The sequence below is a fragment of the Microchirus variegatus genome (assembly GCF_963457635.1).
Source record: "Microchirus variegatus genome assembly, chromosome: 2".
NCBI classification, from domain to species: domain Eukaryota; kingdom Metazoa; phylum Chordata; class Actinopteri; order Pleuronectiformes; family Soleidae; genus Microchirus; species Microchirus variegatus.
In genome coordinates this window covers 24,219,695-24,245,639 of record NC_139803.1, presented here as the reverse complement: position 1 = coordinate 24,245,639, position 25,945 = coordinate 24,219,695, and the positions used below count along the sequence as shown (strand labels likewise).

The 25,945-nt window shown below is 40.6% G+C and overlaps 2 protein-coding genes across 2 annotated transcripts in view; both read left to right on the top strand.

The window, feature by feature from the left end:
* LOC310944998 (regulator of G-protein signaling 12-like) overlaps window positions 1-11,183 on the top strand; it is a gene marked incomplete at both ends in the record, with an annotated part of 40,222 nt that extends 29,039 nt beyond the window's left edge. The window contains 10 exons of the mRNA XM_083910878.1: window positions 46-196; window positions 883-980; window positions 1,215-1,406; window positions 1,759-1,832; window positions 1,936-2,062; window positions 2,542-2,638; window positions 2,907-2,965; window positions 3,451-3,559; window positions 3,795-4,358; window positions 10,909-11,183. Coding sequence (XP_083767004.1) covers window positions 46-196; window positions 883-980; window positions 1,215-1,406; window positions 1,759-1,832; window positions 1,936-2,062; window positions 2,542-2,638; window positions 2,907-2,965; window positions 3,451-3,559; window positions 3,795-4,358; window positions 10,909-11,183 — 1,746 coding nt within the window. The remainder of the gene's footprint in view (window positions 1-45; window positions 197-882; window positions 981-1,214; window positions 1,407-1,758; window positions 1,833-1,935; window positions 2,063-2,541; window positions 2,639-2,906; window positions 2,966-3,450; window positions 3,560-3,794; window positions 4,359-10,908) is intronic.
* Window positions 11,184-14,249: 3,066 nt separating this feature from the next.
* Window positions 14,250-25,011, top strand: hgfac (HGF activator; the record flags this gene model as incomplete). Its single annotated transcript, XM_083905874.1, has 14 exons — window positions 14,250-14,310; window positions 15,803-15,896; window positions 17,389-17,462; window positions 17,538-17,681; window positions 18,406-18,537; window positions 19,598-19,708; window positions 20,524-20,698; window positions 21,297-21,394; window positions 21,947-21,982; window positions 22,116-22,353; window positions 23,060-23,199; window positions 23,434-23,574; window positions 24,083-24,225; window positions 24,838-25,011. 14 exons carry the CDS (start codon window positions 14,250-14,252, stop codon window positions 25,009-25,011), a joined length of 1,761 nt encoding a protein of 586 aa, XP_083762000.1.
* Window positions 25,012-25,945: the final 934 nt, after the last annotated feature.

Below are 25,945 nucleotides of genomic sequence, written 5' to 3'. Positions count from 1 at the left end.
ATTAAAATATTTAGGTGATCATCAGTTTTGTCTGTCACCCCACAGGAGGCAAGAAAGCAGAGGTCAGGGAGGTCAGTGAACGAAGACAGCAGAGATGAAAGTGCCGACAAGAAACGTGGGATCTTCTTCTCGTGGTCGCGCAACAGGAGCTTCGGAAAGGGGCCAAAAAAGAAGGAAATAGGAGACATTAACCTCGGTGAGAAATACATTACTACTATCCCCACAATGCCATCCAAAGTCACAGATCGGCTCAATCATACACGTTAGCTATATCTGGTGGAGGCTTGTCGAAAACCAGCTGCCCTACTTTGATCTAACTCTATCACGCGGTACACAGACAAAAACACACCTGTGGCATTTTGACACACCCAAGACGACATTATCCACTGAGAGCCAGTGTTTTAAAGATGACAATACATCACAATTTGGTCAGTATAGCAATCAAAAACATTTAATATAAACATGTTTATTATTATAATATCATAATATACTCGATGTCCATCCATACCACTTATCTTTTAAGCAGCAGCTTCCTGCGATCCTTAAAAGATAAGTGGTAGATAATTGATGGATGGACAAAGAGTATATTTTGATATTATAATTAACAAACCATTGTTTGTGGTCATTAGTAATGACATTTAATTTCTCATTTAATTATTTGGACATGTTCTCATTAAGCCCATGACCCAGAGTGTAAGTAGTAGTTGGTATATACGCCAAATTCTTATGACTGTCCGCACTTTTCAGTGACAAACCACGATAATAGATCAGAAGCATTGCTGTTAGTCATTCTTCAGTGTAATACAATTTTAATACTACATACAAGTGTCATTAAAGGACTTCTCTTCATGATCTCATCCATTTTTTTGGTGTTTCGTGCAGACTACTGGGGCAGTAATGGTCGGAGGGAGTCACAGGGCTCCTTGTCGTCGGGTACCAGTCTGGAGATGGCCACTTCCTGCTCTGCTGGCAAGATTGAGGTAAAATTCCTCTTGACACATCACCATGGCAACACAGAGCCCAGTGTCTGCTGTTGTCCTTATAGGCTGGATATTCTTTTTTAAGTGTCAACCCACTCATTTGTTTACAGAATAAATCAGAGTTAGGAAAAGCGTAATCTTCAGCTGCAACTGAATCTACAGTATGCAATATTTCCTTTCCTCTTTTGCCAAATGAGACCTTTGAAATGCTTTTGTTTAACCTTTTTTCCGTAGTCGGATAATCGCCACTCAGTCGGAGCCTGGGAGCGCTCCCCTAAACTTTGCAGCGTGATTCTGCCCGATGGTTCCTGCTCCTCTATCAGCCTTCGACCTGGTGCCTCCATTAGGGAAGTCCTCCACGATCTCTGTCAGAACATTAGCGTCAACATTGCTGCTGTCGACCTTTTCCTGGTGGGAGGGGAGAAGGTGAGGGCAGCATTTCCTATAAACTTACTGATGAATGCTTAAACATCTGTTGTGAATAGATCAGGAATCAGAACAGCGCTGTGAGCGCTTCTTGAATGAATTGGCCCAGCTCTCTGTTTATTACAATTCAAACATTGATACATTCAGCATGACTCCTCTTACCAGTTAAAAAAAACATGTTTTGTCAGAAGCCATTGTGAGAACTTAACCAAAAAAATCTGAATTCAGCTTCAGTGAATTGAGCAAATTACTACTTGTTCTTGTATAAATGTGCTGCAGAATGATGTTTTCTGGGTTTATTCCTGGAGATTGATGTGTTGCTCATGTGTAATTGTATCCATATTTCTTTTAGCCTTTGGTGTTGGACCAAGACTGTATGACCCTCAGCTCACGAGACCTGAGACTGGAGAAGAGGACCTTGTTTAGGTAGAAGAAACAATCAAACGTTGAACAGATTCATTGTTCAATTTCTTCAAAATACACATTTTCAATGCCATGGTATTTCCTCATGCTCATTATCTGCTCTTAGATTGGACCTGGTACCCATTAACCGCTCCGTGGGCCTGAAAGCCAAACCTACTAAACCAGTCACTGAAGTCCTACGTCCTGTGGTGGCTAAATATGGCCTCCACCTCAGTGATCTTGTGGCCAAAATAGTAAGTCACCCCCGCGTTCGCGACAATGCCTTAATGTGTTTGAAGCTCCTGTGTGTCCCGAGGAGAGCAGCATGTGCAGTGTGTGACAGTGGCACAGGGTGGAGGATCATGGTTAGGGGAGGGAAGCGACCGCATCCTTTTCCATCTCTACACGGTGGTTAGCACTCTGACTCAGCCCAGGCTCTGAAGATGGAGAGGCAGGGCTATAATTAAGAATGACGACACTCCTCAAACATGCCGACTCTTTACTCCTCCCCTTAACCACTGCCAGATGAGTTATTTTAGTCTTGCGGGTTTCCAGGCTTTATAACTGTATTATACAGTAGACCAGAGCTGAAAGACACTTTATAAATTAAGCAAATGCTCATGCCCTCAGATGGCAAGCATATGGTTAGCACGCACTAAATTATAACAGTCACACACTTGTTAAAAACAGGTGTCGATACTAACATGCTAATATTTAATTATGTTCTGATTAGAGCGGAGAGACTGAGCCTTTGGATCTGGGTGCGCCCATATCCACTCTGGACGGCCTGAGAGTTGTGTTGGAGCGAGCAGACCCAACTTCTGGGAAAGGTAAAAACTTCTCACATACTATAAATCAATATTCATTTATACATATATATACATGTATATATATATATATATATACATACGTATATATAGGTAGGTATATAAAAAATTACCATGAGATCATTCTTAAGACGTAAAAGTTTTGAAACAATGTATTGTGAAATAGTTTTTTAGCTAGGTGAGAGAAGCTATTACATAATTTGACATCCTTTAAATCTCAAGGAGTGAGACACTGATACATTTTTGTGTGTGTATATTTTCTCTCAAATAGACAAACCCAAGTCTTCCTCCCTAAAAATCCACCCATCTACCAGGAGTCTCTCCGCAACAGTAAGTGTCTCCACATCTCATTCAGCTCTGTGCTAAGAAGTCCATGTGTGGTGTTTTTGTCCTTTTCCTATTGCTCCGCTGCTTCTGCAACATTCATTATCATTTACATGTGACCCGAATTAATCTTGATTAACATGTAGCCAATGCTAAGCAATGATTTGGTGTGTATTTCCTGTTTTGTTGTATTCTTTGACCTAACACTGCCTGTGGCTGACTTGCTCACTCATATTTTCCGTGCTTGAGGTATTGCACCACTCACCATATGTAGGCAGTCAGATGCTGACCAGGTCAGTAAAGACACAGAACCAGCAGATGGATCAGTCTCCTCTTTACATAGCGGTCTCAGTGAATCTGGCGATCGGCTCAGTAGAGTGCTTAGCAGCTCTTGCTTAGCCCTTCCCTCTTATGACCCACCACCCCCCATCCCTCCATCCCTCCATCCCTCCATCCCCTAACAGAGTGCATTGTTATTGTTGCATCTGCAGGGAGATGAGAGGTCAACACCAAAGGACTTTTCTGTGAGAGCAAGTGGACCAGACTCAGCACCAGGGGAAAAAAGAAAACAGAAAAAGATTAATATAGATGAAGCTGAAGGTAAATCCCCCTTTTCCTTCTTTCTCTCAGTCCGTTTGTGTTTTACTTGTGGTGGATTTCTTAGCTTTGCTTTGCCTCCTAACTGATATCTTTGGCATCTCTTGAGGGGTTATTTTCTCTGTGAGGTGTGAGGCTGCTACGCTGCATGTTAATCCAAATTAATCCTTTTCTCCAAGGCATTCCCATGTTTGGAAAGTTGAAAGTGAGAGAATGTTTTCCTTAATATGTTTTGCAGAATTCTTTGAGCTGCTGAGCCGCGCGCAGAGCACCCGAGCCAACGACCAGCGTGGACTCCTGAACAAAGAAGACCTGGTGCTTCCTGACTTCCTGCGTCTGACTCCACCCACCTCTTCCTGCTCCATCTCCTCTGACTTGGCATGCTCCACTCCTGATTGTCTCAAACAGAGCAGAGAGAACGGTGTCTCCTCACGGGGCGCCCTCACCTCCAGCCTTCGTTCGGAGAGCTTGGACTCATCCCTCAGCTCCAATGCTAATGGACACTCTGGGACTAGGCGGTGCCTGATGCCTCCTCCCCGTCACCCAAGTTTCGGCACCCACCTGTCCCCCATCTCCCGGCCCACAGACACCCGGTCAAGCCTCCGCACTGTGGAGGAGGACACCCACAATGACCTGACACTTGTGGGCGAGGGCGACATCAACAGCCCCAACAGCACATTGCTGCCCTCGTCACCATCGCCCATGCCATCCTTCGACAGCAGTCTGCCAGAAGCCAACTTCACTCCGCCACCGCCCTGCTCCCAGTCTCAAGACGCAGGCGAAGAGGGAAAGTCCAGTTCAGGTATTTCTACAGTGTAATAAACTAGTGCTCCGTGTGTTTGTGTGTTTGTGTTTGTGTGTGTGAGTGTGTGTCATACGTGCATGTGTGCGCTCTCTAAACAACGGTCTAAACCCCGTCTGCCCTCCCGATCAAACTCCCTCTACACTGACCCTGATGCACTTTAATGACAAATTGATATAAACTCTTTCTCAGTTTGCCAGTCTTCTAAAAACATAGGCCTTGTTCAGACTTGGTATTAACATCCGTGGTCAGAGATCCAATTGCATGTGGAGAGCCACAAGTAGTACCTCTTAACACCTGCAATTAAAATAAATCTACAGGAGTCATCTCCTGTGGCCATGTATGATCAGATCTGGCCATTCTTTCCTTTTATTCAAATACATGCTGACGTCACATCTGTTTGCAAGAACTAAATTCTTAACAAGAGAAGCTCTATTCATTCCTGCTGTAAAATTGAATAACTTTGAACCATTACAAAAAATGTCAGCTGAGGAGGAAAGGATTGTTTTCATGCGTGCTCGCCGGAAAGGAATGTGGTCACATGCAAACTCAAACAACCTCTGAATGTGGTTTCTGTGACCAAATCTGAGGACACTTCCAGGACAGATTTGATAATACCAGGTCTGAACGGGGTCAAAGCAAACCGTGTGTGTTTGTGTGTGTGTGTGTGTGATCGATCACAATTACACTCAGATCTTTAATGTAAATAGTGATGTGTATATTTTCTTCAGTGAGTAACATTTCTATTTTAGTGTAACTTCCTACGGCACAAATAGCTGTGTTCACCAAATGACTGGAATTACTCCAGCGAAATAAAGACGTTTATTCTGTAGGTGTGGGTGTATGAGAATGTTGTTGTACTGACTGCCGAGCTTAAGAATATTAATGATATACTGTATATGCCTAGTGCATAGCGATTATTGTTCAATATTTGACAGTATTGTAGCCAGTGAATGTTGTGAATGAGGATCAGATTTGAAAGTGATGAGATGAGCAGCAGTATGGGTTGTACGGTGTTGGAACCTGTGAATGCTAAACAATCATGACCAAACAAATGCTGTATTCTTCTCCATCCCACCTTCTCTAGTTGAGAGCAATTCAACAATGTCAGTGTCAAAGAGCTTTTTTTTTTGTGTCCTTATGCAACTCACTACAAACTGCTGAGTCATTAAATGGTGTCAACTCGTGCTGCCGCTGCAGTGATGGAGAATAATTAGTCGCTGAAGGACAGGTGCTTCCAGTGACATTGTTGAATTGCCTGTCATCTGGGTCCTTCACTCCCGCTCTAGATTCCTGTCTGAGATAATCACTGCCAATAAACTCTGTACCTGTGATTGAGTAGAGTCTAATAAATGTTAGAACTGGAAATCACTCTCGTCTGTCTTTTTACATGTTTGTGAGCTCAGCACCCATCCATCCGTTCTTCTCATCCTCTCCACCTCCGCATGCTTCGTCCCGTCCTCCTTTAGCTCAGTCTCATTTCATCTTGTGGCTTCTTACTCTTGTCAGCTCCCACTCCTTTGTGTACTTGTGTGTGTCTGTGTGTGTGCTTATTTCAGGTTGCCTCTCGCTGTGTATTTTCTGATTGCTCAGTCTGACATGTTTGTCATGGTCTTGTTAAGCATTGCTTGGTGGTTTGTGTTTTATGGGGGAGATCACTGATCTGTTGTGTGCAGCTTTAGTTTGGAATTGTGGATCTTTTGAAAGTGTCTTCCGTTTTCATAGCTTGCTCTGGAGTGTTAGTTCTTTCGGTGTGCAGTGCAAGAGCATCTGCAGATGGATTTCTTTTTCTGTTTCCAGTCTTGAACTTCTATATATGCACTCTCTCATTGTGTTTTAAACAATTTGACGGGGATTGATTGCTAATGGTGATGGGTTCTTCCACAGTTGATGTGGCACAGTCAGAATTTCTTGTTGCCATGTTTGTATGTTTATGTCTGTGTTCAGACATCCAATTAGAGACATGTTTTTGATTCCCCTTTCAAGGAAACCCCCAGGAGACTTATTTTGCAACACAAACATAAGAAACAAAGAAGATAATAAGGCTGAACATGTTTCCCAACAACGGATTTGTGTTTTGATGAGTGCCTTACATTTAAAAGCACTTAATCAAAGGGCCATACTTGTTCACTCTGACCTTAATGCCTTGTGTTGCTAACTGGGCTTAACTGAAAGGCAATTGTGCACAATATGATGAGAAAGAATCATCCGATCTTTCAGCTCCTTTACAGGCTCACATCTTTTTTTTCTCGTTGCTAAGTGCGTGAGCCTGATTCTTCCCACCACTGGGCGCCATGGTAACCTTATCCATGAGTTAACTGAGCTACAGATAGAAACTGTCACCACTGGTTTTCATCATTCGTTCAGCCCTATTTCCTCTGCATATATATCTCCTTCTCCAACTTACCAGCAAAAATAGGAACAGCGATGATTCAACGGAGCCAAATTTAAACACAGTTGCCCTCTGTTTCACTGTGCTGGAATCTGCATTTACGCCTCCATGTCGCCACTTCTTAATGACTTTATGAAGTTGTTATGTTTTGGGGGGGGGGTTTGTGGAGAGGCACGTGCTTCTGCACTGAATGAGGATCATTCTAGTCCAAACAAGTCGAGCTAAATATAATTCTTACTGTCAATCATCTTCGCTGCAGACCTTCTCCAGTTTGTGCATCCCTGTTTGACTGACGCCCTCTGCTGTTCCAAGGGAATATGCATATAATTATAGCTGAGGTGGCTCTACAATTTCCTCAACTGAATTTTATTCAGAACTTATTTCTGATTTAATAAGGGTTATTATAATGACCGAGAGTAGTGGAAAGTACTAAGAGAACAGATTCATGCCAGACTTTGTTCCTCGTGGGACATATGAATAAGTATACGCATTAATGAGTCTATCTGGTCAGCGTAATAGTACCACAAGCATTTCTGGTAGATTTAGGTGTAAATTATCTCTGTGATTAGGCTGTTAAATTAACAACCACACTCGCTTTGGTCTGTGTCCAGACAGAGGAAGAAAAACCCTGCTTTGTGTTACCACAATCACGTGGCTGTAATCACTTCCCCCCGTCTGGAGAGCACCAGGTCTGTGGGGATTAAGACGTCCACTAGGGGGTGACATCACACAATGTAACACCATTTGTATGAGGGTGATTTCAACTCAATACATGGAGTAGTTAATAAAGTCATAAATAAAGGAGGGCAGTATTTAATTGCCTTTATGTAAATAGTAGGTGGTAGATTATAGAAAAGTGTGTTCTCTGCTGTGTTTCATTTTCCTTTTCCTCCGGCTGTCAGGTTCAGAGGTTAGTTGCATTAGAGGAAGAGTTTGGCTCGCACAGAGAAGATTAAAGGATACCTCAGAGTAAACACAACATATATCTTATGAACAGGATCTAAAAAAAAACCCCCAAAAAATGCTCTGTAATGACTCTGCTTCTGCAAGGAGCACCTGAGCCACCATATGGCTCAATTTCCCCTCAGGCTTGTTTTACCGTCTTCCTCCCTTTGCATCAGCTCACAGAGCTGGCAGCCGCTGACCCCTGGTCAGCAATATCATCCATCTGGTGTTGAGAGAAGGGCTTGATGCAGGTCTTTGGCTGGGTCTGTTCCAGTCTGGCTGCTCTCTCTCAGCTCCCTGGTGCTTCTGCATCAAGCTTGGATATGGAAAACATGAATTTAGAAAAAAATCTATTAGGGTAAAAGGAAGAGCATTGTAGGGAGAACCTGGCTTTTTACATACATGAAAATGAAGGGAAATATACATTCATGCCTTTGCTTTTTTCATATGTCAAAACCTTTGGAAAAATCCATTGGTTGCAAATTAGCCTCAAGTAAGTTAAATTATGGGACAAGTCTGATAGTATTGCTTGACAGAGCCTGTTTTTAGAATGTCTGTTCATTAAGACCAAACAGAGGCAGCATGATAACAAGAAAAATCACCAAAGGTTACACACTCTACTCATCTACTGTGATGGGCCTCAGATTCACTGTATTATGGAAATGGACAAGAATGACATACACTCTTAGAAATAAAAGTGCTAAGTAGAACCATACAAGGTTCTTCAGCTTGTCCTCATAGGAGAACCCTTATTGGCTCCAGGTCAAACCTTTTTATAAAAGTTCCACCAATAACCCTTTTAAAACCCCTTATTCAAGAAAGGGGTTTTAAAGGGTTCTCTGGATGGTTCTTACTGGAACCATTAGTGTTACCAAGAACCCTTGAAAAACCCATTCTTCGGGAAAGGGTTTTTCAGAAGCAAATGGTTCCTGGTAGAACCTCAGCCCTTGTAGAAGAACCCTTTTGGAACCCTTATATCTAAGAGTGTAGAGGGCGTATAATTCATGACTTCACGTGTCTACATACCAACATTCACACATCACATCCTGTGGAAAACCTGGTGACGGAGATAAGTGATGATGATGCAGCAGCAAGATCTGACAAGAGGCTTGAATAATTTTGCATCGTTAACCAATATCACCATGACAACTATCACGCCCTTCAACTTCAGACGAATATACTGTATAATGCAGTCATTTAAACATTTTCTGGGATTGCAACCTCACGGCCACCTTACACTTTGCATCAGATCGTTCTGAGGTGAGCGAGGTCAGCTGCTGGAGCTCACACACTTGTGTTTACACATGTAGCGGACAAGCAGTGAATCACAGCCAGTGGAGTCCGTGTGGAGTCCGTGTGTTGGAGTGCTGTGTTTGAGTCACTCGGGCCTCTGTGTTTAGAGTCTGTGGGGCCACAGGGTTCACATGACGTAGTAGACGTAGAAGTGGAGAGTTTATCACCCGGAAACTCAGGCTTTTAGCCCCACTAGTGCATTTTATCCCAAGGAAAAGGGAAATGTATGAGCCAAGTATGTCATCTTCAAACTTGGATTTTAAAGTTGTGGCCAGGGTTTTCAGATGATGTCATGGTTAAAAGGTGCAGTGTGTAAGAATTGTAAGACTTTTGATGGTGAGACTGTAGACTGACAATCTTAATTGCTTGGTTTTAACAACATTTAAGGACTTTTTAAATGCTCCATTAACTTATTGATATAGACAGAAAACAATGGCTTTATATTAATACATTTACACAGTTGTGTAACGTATTTGACTAGAATCCACAGTGTCATGACTGATTTATTCATTCACTCAGTGTTTACAACTTTATCACGGCAGGTTCTGGAGCTAATACCAGGGTGAAAGGCGGGGTACACTCTGGACAGGTCTATCAGAGGACGAACATACACAGACAAACAACCATTCACGCTCACATTCTACAGTCATTCAAGAGTGTTCAATTAACCTCTGCATGTTCTTGGACTGTGGGAGGAAACCGGAGACCATGGAGATACACAGAATAACATGCAAACTCCATGCAGAAAAGCGGTCGGACCAGGTCATGAACCCGGGTCTTTTCGCTGTAAGGCAACAGCGCTAGCCACTATGCCACCATGTGGCCCAATACCAAATTTAGGTTTTTGTCCAGTATTTTGTTCAGTGTTTACAATCACACAATAAATCAACTGTCCATTTGATAAAGAGTATACAGCTGTTTTTATCAATGTAAAATCTCTGGTGAGACTGTAGATCAGGGTTTCTCACTCCTGGTCCTGGGGAGCCACTGTCCTGGATGTTTTCGATGTTTCCCTGCTCCAAACACACCTGATTCAAATGGTCAGCTCATCACTAAGCTCTGCTGAAGCCTGATAACGACCCATTTATTTGAATAAGTTGTGTTGGAGCAGGGAAAACATACAGGATAGTTGGACCAGGAGTGAGAAACCCTGATTCACAGAGCTCAAATGTATGTGATCCCACGGGGCCTGAGGCAAAGTTTCCATTCATCAGATCCACTGAAATGTAATGTAGTCATACACACAGCATTCGGTGAGTAAGACGTGTCTTGTGAAGTTAAAGCTCAGAACGCCTGTGGGTGAACGTGAATCAACTTACTTGTATTTCAGAAGATATTGTGGACAATCAAATGTGTGTTGGTTGTCATGGTTCTCAAACTGTGGATCATGTATCACCAGTGGTACGCAAGCTTCCTCTGGTGGAGGAAAATCAGAAGTTCTGTTTTACTGCATATACCAGCGCATGTGATTGGAGTGGAGCTGAGGAATTTTGAGCCAAGTGCGTAGAACTTGAAACAAATAACAAAAAGTTAATAATAAATCCAGTAATAATGATCGGTTAGCTAATCCCTCCTCCCTTTTAGATGTTTCCCTGCTCAAAGACACCTGATTCAAATGGTCAGCTCGTCAGTAAGCTCTGCTGAAGCCTGATAATGCCCTTATTAATTTGAGTTATGTGTGTTGGAGCAGGGAAACCCCTAAAATGCACAGGACAGTGGCTCCCCAGGACCAGGAGTGAGAAACCCTGGCTTGTTCCAATACAAGCTTGGAAAAGGGAGTCCTCATTAGATCACTAATTCTTACCCTACTGGACCTTTAATTCTTTATAGCTTGCTATTATTCAAAATCACGCTCTGGCTGTGCATAACGTACCAGCAGATCTCAACTCGTCTGTGTCTTTTCTCTCTCCCAACACACAGAAGGAAGAGCAGATGTCAAATCACCTGCGGACAGACCCGATGCTGCACAGACAGTTCAGGAGGGCATGGACGTGGAGGGAGTGCATCTCGAGGAGGGGACGCTGGAAACGTCCCGGGGCGAGGACTCTGAACTCAGCATGAGCTTCCAGGGCTACGTCGCTGAGCTGCGCCAGTGCCAGAGCAAGATGAGGACGACCCAGCTGCCCCCGAACGGCCGCAATCCACCAGAGGGCAACGACTGCAAGACAGAACTGTACAAGGCCACAATTGTCTAAAGGGAACACCCCCCACTGCTGCACTTTTTAAGCCTGAGGCACTGTCCTTGGAAGGAGAGTTGGTCACACTGATGGGCTGCATGTAGAGAGAGATGTCAATTGCCACTCCAAAATGTCAACAGTATGGTGATAGATATTGTATATTTTTAATGAATTTCTGGTGTTTTCTCGTTGATTTTAAGTACTAGTTGTAATTTTGGGACAGTGGTATGTTTTTGTTATGGTATAGTTTAATATTGAGGCACAAAGCAATTGTGTCATGAGCCATTTTAGAGCGAGGACAGCCATGGAAGAAGCGTGCAAACCTGTTTTTGATTCCACTTTCTTATGAGGCACACAGGGGTTTTGAAAACAAAACAAAACAAAAAACATTGCATGCAAATTAGCCTCAAGTGATATAAATTATGGAATGGCCAAAGGGATTAACCATGAATTCAGCTAATTAATTAATACTTCTGAGGAAAACTGAGATGAAAGTTCCAGAAATGGCTCAACATTTTTCCTTATGAGCAACTTAATAATAATAATAGCAATGTATTATTATTATTACCATCATAAAATGTACTTACATTATTTATTTCAATAATACTCTACTGCAAAAGGATTGTATAACAATGCAAATTGTGGCCATCATTACAGGTTTACGCTACAAGTTTAATTATATTAGCCTCATTAAATTATCTTTTAATTAAATTAAAACATTTAAATATTTTACTCAGCCCATTGAAGTGTGCCCTGTTAGAAAGTGGTAACAAAAGTTGTTAGATTATATGTTTGGCGATACTGTATTTATGGAATCAAAAAAATCACACTTGACTTGGATATTTAATTATTTCCTGTTTAAATCTTCTTCCTATGTGTTTACAGGTGATACACAGCAGTACCTTTATTGTCTGTACTTTCTTCTTCTTCTGTGGTTTTTGAGGTTGTCCAAATATTGAATGATTAAAAAGCTTTCATGGCTGTAACTCCAAGAAAACCAGTGCCCTTTTATTTCCTTCATTCTTCATAAAATTAATTCTGCTCCTTTCATAGCACAGGAATCCTTACCTTGGCAGAGTTAATAACTGAGAGTCCTGACCTGGATTGACGTTCTTGCTAAATGTGCTTTGCGGAGCCAGATATGTCAATAATTAACTGTACAGTTGTCTTAGTTGAAGAATTTCCTCTGTGGAAACACACCACCCTGATCTGAAGATTTAGTCGCCCAGCCTCCTCATTGTATTTTTAGCTCAGCATCTGCACAGAGAGATTATTTACAGCTGGTGAAAATTAGAGGTTAGATTATGAGACAGGGGAGTTTGTCGTGACACAGCATGTCACTGCTGGAATGCTGACAACACGTGAGACTCGTAAGATTGGTCGGGCCCTTCATCTCCCTGATTTCAAAGCGACTATAATTATTGAATTCTTCATTTCAGCCACAATCCCTTCCAGATTCTCGACAATCACCCAAACTGGACTTTTCCTTATCTTAGAAGTTTGAGATAACTTAGTAAATCACCTGTTAATGTTTGGATGTCAAGAGTGCTTTCAACCTCTTCTGTGAATTCACATGCCGGGACTCTTATTTTGAAGGGCAGACATAACTTTGACGAAACCAAAACAGAAGGTGACCTTGTAATTACTATTAACTACTTAAAATTAAGTTTTCACAAGGTTTTTAAGGTTAAATTACTGTCTTCTTGACTGTTAACTTTAACTTTTTTTTGGAAAGTAAAGAAACCAGAAAATGCTACAACTGCTGTATCACATTTGTGCACATTTCAGCACAGAGTACATCAACTGAGTAATGGAGCCTTAAAGGTGCATTATGTAATAAATCTAAAGCAACTGGCCATAAAATCCTCAGGAGACTCAGGAATAATGTTCATAAAACATACTGAACTCACCAACAACAGTACAGCCAAGATATTTGCATTAAAAAAAAAGTATTTTGAAGACTGCAAATCATGTTTATGTTTGAAATAATGTTTTTTGGCATGTGGCGCCAGAAAACGAAACATAAAATACCTCGGCATTTTGAATTGGAATGTAGTAACCGTTTTTGGCCACATTCTTACATATGGCACCTTTAATGTTAATATTAATAATATGTTATCATTATTATTGTTAATAATAATAATAATAATAATAATAATAATAATAATAATAATAATGATAATAATAATAATAATAATACTAATCCCATCAATTAAATATTTGAAGTTGTTCAGGAAGTTAAAGTAACTTTTTATGGATTTACAATAACACTTCTGTTAAAACTGCCTGAAATTAAGAACGTCTGGGAGTCAATGTGAAGTAAATCCGGCAGGGGGCAGTAAGGACACAAATCGCGACGACTACCCACCAACGAAGAAGAATGTGCATTTGCTAGCAGGTGTAATCGTTAGTGATAATTAGACACACCTGAGTGTGTGCGCGAAGGTTTCCTTTAATTTTTTTGTATGAATTTAAATAACAAATAGAATTAACAACCGTAAATCGTCGGTATTAGTTCAGGACTAACGTAACTTCACGAGGAGTGACGTAAAGAGATGTCAGGACCAGGACCCGCCGGCCCCCGCCTCTGTTTCAGCCTCTGGAAAGTTTCCTCTCTCTTCCTAACACTGTTAAAACCGTGGGCGTCAGCGGAGAAGGAGCCGGGGAACACCAGCTTTTCAATGCAGCAGGGTAAAGGATGCCTCACCGATAGATAGCCAAGCCTCATGACGCAACGGGTTTACTCAATCCAGCAGAATATTGTGAGGGACAGGATTATACATGCAGGGTTTCCTATGACCAAAAGCAGACTGAGGACTCAGAAACGTACAGATATAACGTGACAGTTCCTTCATATCCACTTTTAAGGAAGCTACCTTGTCCTCCGCACAACAGCTGAGCCACCGGTGCAAAACTTGAATCATGACATTGATTGCGTTACTGTTTTTACCCTGTGTTTTCAGTGCACACACGGTAGGTTTGTTAGGACCAGCCTCTTTACCCATGCGCGACTTTTTAAAAAGTTATTATACGTGCGTTAAAAAGGTAGAAAAACAACTTGACTTTACGTTTGGTTTTCAGCGCATGTTATTCCCTGGATATGAAGGAGCCATCTCCACAGAGACGCACACAGAGAGCCGCAAAGGTATGTTTTACTTTGAGTCGTGTGTTTTATTTAGAGGAAAGAAGAAGAGGGAATGGGATGGATATTGAACAGTCTGTGAATTTTTATTAGATTTTTTAAAATCTGTAATGACTGAAAGTAAGTTGGTTGTTCAACATAAATCTAAAGCATGTGAGAGCTGCTACCTGAGCAGATGTGTTAGCTGTCATTCAATACAAGGAGCCAGGTGTATGAGGAGATTTATGGGGATGAGATTGACAAAATAAAAGTTTAAGTCACCTTAGAGCTTGGAATATAACAATAATTTATATTTAAAAAAAAAAAGCAATGGAGTCTATGCATTGTGCAATCGCACTCTGAAATTGAAGACATACTCATGTCTTGAATGGAGCAAAAATAAATCCTATCTGACATTGTTAATTATTGACATACTGACTTTTGAAAACACATCAACTTATTAGTGTTTTTCTTTTCAGTATCTTTCCTGCATGTGCTGTTCCATGTGGTTGTGTTTTGTGTGTATTCCAGTGATGTTACACATGTGCTCCCTCTCTTTAAGCATCTTTAAGTCATATTTTGCTGCTGCTTAATGTTGCTTCATGTTGTCTTCAACATGCTCTTACTGTTGTTGTAAATGCTGCTTGATGTGTTGCTCATGTTGGCTACCACATGCTTTTGTTTGCCTGGTATTAAGTATTGTTGGTGTGCATTGTTGCCCTGCTTTTTTTTTTTTGCCTTATTTTGTTTTGTCTTTTGCTTTTCTTTTGGTGCTTCAAGGTTGTCCTGATGTTTTTGTGTTACCGTAAGTGTTCACAAGGCAAATTTTATTGTTTCACCTCAGGTTGCTGTGTGACTTAAGAATACACTAGTAACTGTTTTTTATAGGGAACCTATTGTAACATCAGGTCAGGGAATACAGATGAACACTAGCCCTCTAGCATACTGTTTTTAACTAAATGAATATGCATTGTCGATGTCAAACAAATGAGTGAACTAGAAAAGCACTCGGAGAGCACAGACCTCCGCCAAGGCAGCTCAATGCCTCCAAAATACACCCCGCCGGCACGCCTGGGTCAGACAGCGAGTGTTGTAACCAGTGATGGCGTCTACGGATCACGCCCAAAATTCATTCACTTGTTTCGGGTTCAATTGCGGACATTTCCTGAAAATTTCCTCCAAATCCCTAAATCCCACAGACGGACAAACAAACAAACTCAGTTGAAAACGTATTCCTCTTTGGCGGAGGTCAATAAGATAAATAATTAGGACACTAACGATTATTTTGACTCCATTTATTGTCATGGAGGATTTTAAGAAATTGAAATTGGAACTTGTTTGTTTTTAATAAAAAAAACCCCCACATCAATCAGAATAGTTGGCAGTTACTTTAGTAAATGATTTATCCTTGCAGGCTTAAAAGAAACTGTATACATATTGTCTTTTGTGCATCAGTGAAAATTACTAACAATTTTTCTTTTTATTTCTCTCTTTTTTCTGTTTCCTCTGTTGCCAGTTCTGACGAAAACAGGCAAAGAATGTAAATTCCCATTTCGTCAGGGTGGCAGGCTTCACCATCACTGCATCACTGTCCTGTCGTCACAACCATGGTGAGTCGTTTTCCTCCCATCAGCCCATCTGGATCAAGTGTTTTGATTACACAAACAATCTAGTGTGTGTGTAATCACACAGCGTTGCTACACACACTCGGATCAGACACACAAAGGCAGCTCATCACTTAAGTGCTGCCTCATCATATTGTGTTTTGTTCAGACACACACACTCAAACCACAAACTTCTCTACGCCACTCTCGCACACAGTGCCGTGATTACATCACAGGCCTTGGTGTGACTGTTCCCCGTGGATGTGTGAGCGCAAATGAACAGAAACTGTTATTTTCCATCACACAGTGTAGTTCTTGCTGAGTGACACTAATGCAGTGTGTAATAGTGGCGTCTAGTCATACCTGATTACATGTTGCTGTAATAAAGGATTTGTGTAAGTGTCGTCAGGAAACGTACTGCATTCCTTCATTAGGTAATGAGTAAATTGGCTGTAATGATTTGCTAATTTTTTGACTCGTTTGTGGGTGTTGTGTCACTGTTACAGCTAGAACATGACGAGGTAAAAAGTAGAAACTTGCCCTTTGACTGATTAAATTGCATGTACAGTGAAATCTTCATTCATGCATTGTCATTACATCATTACAGCGTGTAACACAGGAAAAAAATCTGGTTCTATTCCTTTTACTTTGTAAAAACAAAACGACGACTGTGTGGGCTTTGTAGCTGTCATTCTTTGGATATGAGACAGGAAGGGTGGGTGCCAGAAAGGTGGAGCAACATGTATGCAATTGCACTGTACAAGGTGCAACATCTCTGATCCACTTACACATTAAAAACACATTAGTGCAATCTGACCCCTAATGTTTCTGTGACTTGCTTCATGATTGTAGCAATGAGGTGGGTTTGCCATTATGTGGAGTAAGCTGATGGTACTTTAATTAAACTAGTGCAGCGCCCGTAGGAAGTATGTATTTCTGTAGCTGGAGCTGAAGAAGGTTTTTCAGTTATGGCCAAATGAGGCTGTGTGTGAAGGTGTACTCTTGTGTAGTGTTAATTAGTTTTACAGTGAGTAAGACAATCCTGATGGCGCCCCTGCCTGGTGTAGCGTGATAAATCAGCAAAAAATAAAACTCCTCCAAAAACCTAAAATATCAAGGATGCTCACCATCGGGCCATGCTCAACCCATATCCAAAATATTAGGTCGATCTAACTAACGGTCAGCGACACAACTTTATAGATGAGTGAATGATTAATGTATCAAGTTCTTCTTTTCTACACATTGGCTATTAAATGTGCAGCATTTCTATCAGTTATCAGATTAGTGGAGATAAAATAAGGTGTCGTGTTATATGATTTTATGTTGGATCTTCAGGAAAGTTCATTTAAAAAAAATAAAATAAATGGTTTCTGTCCTGTATCAGTTCTTAGAGTTGGCCACAATGACCTAGACCAGGTAAAGATCTTAAATTGAGAAATGGAAGACTGACTGTAATCCAGTTGAATTGACACTCTTTCATCATGTCTGCTTCTCACAGGTGCTCTCTCACTCATAATTTTGATCGGGACCGACAGTGGGGCCACTGTGCGCCAGAGAAAAGTCAACCAAATGGTCAGTTCACTGAACACGCATAGTGATTGTCACGAGGAACTTCCTCTCATTGTTTCCTTTTCTCGTGTATTTCAGGTTCTGACCACACAACTCGCAGGATTACAGACCCTTGTCAAGTGAATCCGTGTCGGAACAGAGGTGTCTGCAAGTTAATTCCACACATACGCACATTTGAGTGCTCTTGTCCTGATGGCTTCTCTGGAAGACTCTGTGAGCGAAGTAGGTTTATTTATTTTATTTTAAAATGACAATGCTCTTGTTTTTGTTTACTTAAGTCTTTTTGCAGTGTTAGCACTATGATATTATCATTGTTTATTAACAGGGTTATGAAAGGAACTATTAAGTTTCACTCTAGACTTGACAGGGGGTAGGAGTTTGGTGAAATGGCTTCAACAGAAAGGCCACTTAGTAGGTTTATTCATTGATCGTCAAGTAGAGTGTGATCATCTATTTCAGCTGAAGGAACACTAAAAGCAGTTTATGTATCACATTCTGTGATACGTTGGACTAAAGGTTGTGAGAAAATGGCCAATAACTGAAATTTTTGCTGTTTTGAAATGTCTCTATTTGCTAATTTCACATGACATACTTTGTAAAGTACTTGAAATATTTGTCTGATTCTGAAAGTGTGTTTTCATGGTCATAGATGAAGAAAATCAATTTTGCACTAGATGCCTGTGGCGAAAACAAATTTCACCTTTTTATTTCAGGGAAAGCAATGTAAAATGGAAAAAAAAAATCAGTTATGAGTCATATGCACACAGATACCTTCCATTTGAAATAATTCAAATTGCTGACATGAAAACACAGTATCCACATCCACTCTGAATGTGCCTGGCAAAGCACAGCCATCAGAGACTTTACTCTGTACGCTCCACTGAGCCCTTCAATCTCGTCTCACATTTCATTCTATTGCCTTTTATGTTTTGTGTCGGCCCGTCAGAGAAGTGCTATGAAACCGTACACCTGCGCTATTATGACATTGGAGAATCTTGGGGACGAATTCATCTCCGTAATGTGGAACAGTGCACATGTGTGGCAGGGGAAATCAAGTGTGAAAGAGTCCGATACACAAGTAAGACGTCAGCTTTTGTTCTTTGGCTCCAACTGTCTGTTGCTCCTCTGGCCTGCTTTTGTTTCTATTGTCATGCACTTTGACATGTTTTTCTGTGTTTTACACATCGTGTACAAGCTTTTCCCTAAAATTAAACGAGGTGGAAAGTATAACCGAAAGAAACAGGTACCATGTCTCCTCCCCAGTCTGGGAAAATGTCTCTTGTTGTAAGAGAAGATATGAATGATGGGTCCTTCACTTTCTTTGATCATAGTTTCTAGAGGAATGCCATGCCATGAAAGAAAAGCAGATTATATGACTCACTGTGACTCAGGAATGGTGTTCAAGGACACACCCAATGGGCCCGTAATGTGCTTTCATCTTTTAAAGATTCACTGGCAAAGCACTGAGGTGATTTCATGCTACCTCAGCCAAAATTGTTTTTTTCCCCCCTTTTTTTTCTTTGTCATAATAGCAGGGACTAAACCCATAGTGGTCATGGAAAAATCCTTTGTTGGCCAAATGCACCTTAATGTGTGCGTTTGACTTCCTGTTTTTCAACATTTTGTTTTGCACTGTTTAAATCTACCTGTCAGTTTTAACATTTTTAAAAGGAATGAATTCACTCCCCAAAACTCTTCAGAGGCTCTTGGTCTTCAATGGATCCACTAAAGATGTATAGATCTTAGGGAGACATTTGGAACACACATCTCGGTTGTGCTGTGCGTTTGTTGAAATACACAGGAATCAAAATTAACATTCTGTGAGATTACTGACTTAAACCCTCAGTTATGTATTTTTTTTGTCACTTTTGACAGGATTAATTTTAGAGTTGGAATGCTGTAATGTCTGTTGGAAAGACACAATTATCAAATTCATGCTTTAGAGCTTTTATTCTCGTGAAGGGAATATTTGGTTCTTGGGCTGTTGCGTATTTCTCTTTTCACTAAAATAGTGATTTTTTTTTTACATCCAAATGCATGGTTGAATAAAGCATTAATCTAAAGATGTTGGATACAGAGCAATTTTTGTTTTTGAAAATTATGTTCACGTGTCTTACCGTGCATTTTCATGTGTGCAGTGTGTCGTAAAAACCCGTGTTTCAACGATGGAGTGTGTCGCCTGATCACCACCACCAACAAGGAGGTGTGTAACTGCAGGCATGGATTTGGTGGCTCAGACTGTAGTGTTGGTGAGTAAAAACAAGATGATGATGGGGTTAGGTTTAGATACAGTTTTCCTCATTCAGTTAGAAATAATAAATGATCTTTAATCGTGAACAGCTAGTTTGCTCTGATTGAATGTCATCAGTAGACTGTGTGTTTTAAAGAAATGCATTGTAGACTTCTGGGTTCTTCTTGACTAAGAATGGGAGTAAATTTAATTGTTACAAAAATAACTTAGTCCGAATGGAAGCCTATGGGAAAATGAGCTTATGTCTCACTCAAATTATACCAACAATAAAAAATTTCAGGTCTCACTTGCTAATTTCAGGGCTTCACCAATGTGATTGACAGCTGGCTTTGTCCAATAGGGGCCTGGTTGCAGGTGACACTTAACTTAAGTTGCAAAATGTCCACATGGTGTTGGCAAAATTGTAATTCTCGAAGCTTCAAAATGGGGAGTCAAGTTTTTTAAGGGCGTCGTCACGACTGGTTGCCACTTGGTATAAACACACAGCGCTTTTACAAGACTGAAAAACAATTGAAACATGATTCCAATTTTCCAATAGCTGTGCAGTCTGCGTCATCAGTGCGGATCTAATGTGTATTTAAGAGGTAGTGGAATAACATTGATTCTCTCATTGTTCGTACAATACGTGCGTGTTCTTGCACGTGGGTGAGAGAAAATTGTTTTATTAACCGCGTCAGGTGAAGACACGAGCAGGCTGCTAAACTCATAATCTGTTAATGCACATAGTGAAGTCGGTGTCTTTGGGTTTTGTTCTGACTGATTCCAATGTGATTATAAAAGAGCTGTCATGACATTACTTGTGCGTGTGTGCAGTGCCAGAGGCAGAGTGCTATAACGGCAGGGGGAAGAGTTACAGAGGACTGGTGAACACCACGGAGTCTGGTGCCCGGTGTCTGTCCTGGAACTCGGACCTGCTGCATGACGAGTTCCATGTTGGCACGGTGGTGGCATCGCCCCTCAGGGGACTTGGCGAGCATGCTTACTGCAGGTGTGTTTTTTTAAATAATAAAAAACATTAATCCTGCTGCTGTAGGTTTGTGTAGCATCATGTCATTTAAGGATACATATAATCTCAGCATTAAAATAATTATGGCTTATCTGCCAAACCAGATTCTATTAACTTTTTTTGAAAGCTGAAATATCCAACTTCACCCCAGTGCTAATAAAGCCCCTTATCTGTCAATTCAATGTGCCAACACTTCACTTATATAAGCATGAGCCCTCACATGAATGAATCTACTTGTAGCCAACTGGCAACCATGAAACCCCCACAAGCAGTAAATTAGCACAAAGTGAATCCAGCCTGTGTACGATGAACAAAAATACAAAATAATAGGTTTCTTACTGCTTTAAGTTGTTGATGTGACATGGAGCATGCCCACAGCAAACTGTATAAATGCCCCCAAATGCCTTGACTGTCCTGTCTTTCAACTCACTAAATTTCACCCTGTTTATTTTAACTTCACATGCATACAATTGTTTAATTTCTTAACTCTGAATATATGGAGCTCATGTAAATATTGTATTGAATTTATTTTAAGTAAACTGATGTACAGACACCTTCAAATTTGCATGTGTGCGCGCAGAAACCCAGATGGGGACAAGATGCCGTGGTGCTACACACTCGCTGACAATGCCATCTCCTGGGAATACTGTGACATCCCCTCCTGTGTGATGCCTGTGTGTGAGTACGGAGGACACACACTATATATAGTGTGTGCTATATATATATATATATTTTGTGAATTTGTGTATTTATAGCACTTTAATTGCCATTTGCTTGGTCGGCTTGATTTTTCCTTCATGTGCTTAAGAGGTCTGCTTCCTTATGTACCTATTTAAGGATAGTATCTTAAGCTCACTGAATATTAATGTCATTATTTTAAAATATGAGGCTGCTCGCCGCATACTTTTCTATCCTCTTTGCCTTGCCCTGTCCTTGATTAAATAAGTCGCTAACACTTTCATAACATCTCCAATAAAAAGAGAAGAGTGGGGAGAATAGAGCTAATCTCTGCTGAGTCACGCCACTCTGAAAAGATGAATTCAGCCGAGTTGACAAAGCTTTTCTTAAAATGACTCACTGTAAATCAACACGTCATGTCAGGTGAAGCCAAATGTTTATGAGGTGGGGTTTGTCAGAAAGTAAGGTTTATGAACAGAATCTGCTCTGCCCTCAACACTTTCTGTGCAGCTTGAAGTATCTCTAACACAACAGCTTGTTTGCTTCTTGCAGGGGGGAATCAGCCAGCAGCAAAAATATTCAGGAGAGGTATTTTCTATAGGAAGAGTGCAAGCAAATTGTAGTATTCTCGCCGTTTAGTGACATTTGCTTGCTTTGTTGTAGGTTTTGATAGGGTGTATGTATGTGTACTGTATATTAAATTTCTCGTTCCATAACGCAGCTTCTTCTCGAAGGACTATCCCATTTAGAAAGCCTAACGCTAGCAAGCCGCCCGTGTGTGGAAAAAAGCACAAGAAGAGGTTGTCGATAGCAAGGGGGAGGATATTGGGTGGAACCTCGGCGTTGCCGGCTACTCACCCCTGGATGGCAGCGATTTACATTGGAAAATCTGACTTCTGTGCTGGTACCCTGATATCCTCATGTTGGGTCATCTCTGCGGCACACTGCTTCTTCCGCAAGTATGTCCACCAAGTTGATGTTTTATATTTTTTTTACCACAAAGTCCCTGAAAGATAGATTTCGAATTAAAAAAAACAAACAAAAAACATAAACAAAAACAGATTGTAACATTAATCTTTCTATTTTTCTTTTTGTTGTAGCCAAAGAATAGGTCACCATTTAAAGGCATCTCGTGTAAAAACCTACCTAAAAACTCATGTAAAAAAAAAAAAAAAAAAACTACCTTTATGAATATGCTATATTTAGACCTAGCCTTCAGTTCAAAGAAAACCTAAAAACAAATATTCATACACAGAAGCTGTTTACTTGCAAATGCATACATTTACTAACATCAACAAGTGACATCATTTGTTCTCATTCAAGTTCAATTATCTTTTATTAAAAAGAAATAATTCATCTTTTAAAAAGACAGACAAGTGGTCGCCAGCAAACTGGTTTCTTAGCAGCTGTGTTTTGACAAAAGATCATGTTGTACAATATTAAGTGTAATAGATCGGTTTCATTGACAATGTACCTGTGGCATTTCAAAGTATCTTGTGCAATGTTAGATAAAACAATAGTAAAACAGATGTCGGGGCATCACAGGATGAAATGTCAATAGATGATTTACAGAAATCTAGCCACTAGAGAACAGTGTTCGACAGACGTCCAGGATTTAAATAAGATTTTAGGATTTACGATTTTAATAAAGATTTCTTCTTGCAGCCCATTGAAGTCTCAGCTTCGTGTGGTTCTCGGCCAGCAGAGGTTCAACGTAACCGGTCTCAATACCAGGACGTTTGAAGTTGAGGATTACATCTTTCCAAAAGAGTTCTCTGTGTTTAATCCCACTCTACATGACATTGGTAATCACTCATTTAACACACACACTCAGAAACCCACAAATTTGCTTAAGACCTGAGTCTGCGTGCACAGCTGTGCGTCACTGAGCAGCTGTGTGTGTGTTCCCCTGCATGAACACACACACGGAGTTGACTGTGGCAGTTTGATTTGGCCACAGAGTCTCTAAGTCTACCACTTGCTTTATTGCTGTAACTCCACTTGTCATTTTCATAACCATACATTACTTTTTTTGCCAGTTCTGATCAAACTGAAGAAGCAGGATGGTCGGTGTGTGAGGAGAACGCCGTTCATCCAGCCAATCTGTCTCCCAGACAAAAGCACAGCATTCCCTGATCACTACTGCTGCACGATTAGTGGCTGGGGACACATGTATGAGAGTGAGTGAAGACTTAACAATGAAAGATTTATTTTTTGTGATGTGGACACAAAACAGCAGGGCCCTAACTTTTGTGTCCACACAGTGACATATTGGAAATGTTTAGTAAAAGTTTGCTAAACCAGTTGGTACCATTAAGCATGATTTGAGTTCAGCAGACTGAAGTTGATATTCTCATGCAAGACTTTATTTAGAACTATTGTTCATAATTTCCATGTTCCACTGAATGAGCTACAGATGTTGTACTAGTACAGGGCAGATGGTTTTAGTTGGCATTAGTTGTCTTGAATTTATACTTTTTTTTTTTTATCCAACCCTGGGCTCCCATGTGTGCAAGTGTTTTCAATTACTCTCCATAAATAAATATCTAGCTCAGCTGATAGTGACTGTGATGATGGTGTGGACTGTCCTTTCCTGCATTGACAGCTGACAATCTAACCCAGTCTGTGCTGAGAATCTATTCTGACAGGTTAAATGACAACACTCTTGCTTTTGTCGTTACGTGACAGAGGCAGAGGGATATTCCACTCTACAAGAGGCCGGAGTGAGACTCACTCCTCATGAAGTTTGTCGGAAACCTGAAGTGTATGGCAACCACGTCTCTGCTGACATGATCTGTGCGGGGCTCGGCAGCTGTGTAGACGCATGTCAGGTAGGGATGTACTTTATAATGCAGTGGAATGATTTAATATACATTGAATACACTAAACTTTCACTCTGCACAATGCAGAGTGAATATTTAGTACTCAAACATGTAGAACATTTCTGGACAATGAAAAAAGTTAGATTTTTTTAAAGCCTCACACAGACATTTTGCATTTTTGTGCATTTTTTGTGCAACCCATGCATATAAGTTTGTTATGCCTGCAATTTCATGATTTGCATTTAACGGACCTATAGAAACATATTTATACTATATCCTCCTGGAGCTCATAAAGCTGTAGACCTGCTCAGCTCATTTCTGCACAGCTCGATATCAGAAATTTGTTCTCGGTTACTGGAATAATGGAACAGCACTTAAAGACGGCAGCAGGGATCCCCCTGAGTCAAGTTCAAGGCAGGGTTAGTGAGTGTCTACCCACTAAACCATCAGCTGTGTCAAATATTTATTCTCTGTCCTCCTGAATTAAATGTCAGTTCACTTGTTTACCTTGTGGCTAAAGTGTAGTTCTTAGATGAATTAGGTTGAAGTGTGTGTGACTCAGCTGTTTGTGTCTTTGCTTTGATCAGTGCCTGAATGTTTGTGTGTGTGTGTTAACCCCAGGGAGACTCTGGGGGCCCTCTGTCTTGTGCGAGGAATGATGTCAGCTTCCTGTATGGGATCATCAGCTGGGGAGAAGGCTGCGGTCGCTCAGAAAAACCCGGTGTTTACACTAAAGTGGTAAACTATATCGACTGGATAAATTCAGTGATCAGACGTAAACCTAGAACCTCGTGAATGGAGATTATACCTGGACATTGGCTTTTGTAGAATGTAATGTAATCAGTTTTGTTATTGTTTATGGAGGTTTTATAGATTATTTAACTGTGAAAATATGTTGACTGAATAAAATTTTACTGACTTGATAAATCTTTAAATTCATAAGTTTTTTGTTTTTTTCTGGAACAAACAACCCCGACCTAATGTGCAGTTGCTTTTTCTTCCCCAAAGCTTTCATCTGTCTGGCTTTTATTAGTAACTGAAGTTAGATTTGGAGTTGTATTATCTCATTCATAGGTCTGTTTGACATGTTTATATATCCATTTTTAATTTATTTTTATCATTGAGATGGAGCTAGTAAAGAAAATAATCTATTTGAACTTGTGGTCCACTTGCTCCCCTTTTCAGGGGATTTCAACCAATATCACATATTGTGATTTAAAAAAAAAAAAAAGTTTTTGTCTGTGATTGTTTAATAAAGTATTTAATGATGAAACTTGAAAATGAAGCATTTGAAGCATCAATTTAAAATGTTATGTTTCTGTGTACTGTTAACTTGGTGAGTAATTATTACATTTAATAATAACTTTTATTCTGATTTCAGCACATCAAACATACAATACCATTCTTTTTGTTTGTTTTAAATATATTTAATATTCTTTGCTACCAGCTACAGCTACATGTATTATTGAGTTTAAGGGGTTTGCTAGATAATGTTTGGTGTCCAGAAGTGTTTTGTTGTTGTTTTCTTTCTTGCAGCAGCAGGAGCTATAAACCAGCCCAGGTGGCGGCAGCATGGTTGGCTGGTTGGTGCACAGACAGACCCGCATGGATAGTGGTCATGCCATTTTCCATGTGCCTGGCTGGGGTCGAGTATGCACCCCACAGGCAGGGAGGAGAGAGAGAGAGAGAGGGGTAGAGGGAACAGCTATTTTGAAAGTGACCCCTCAGT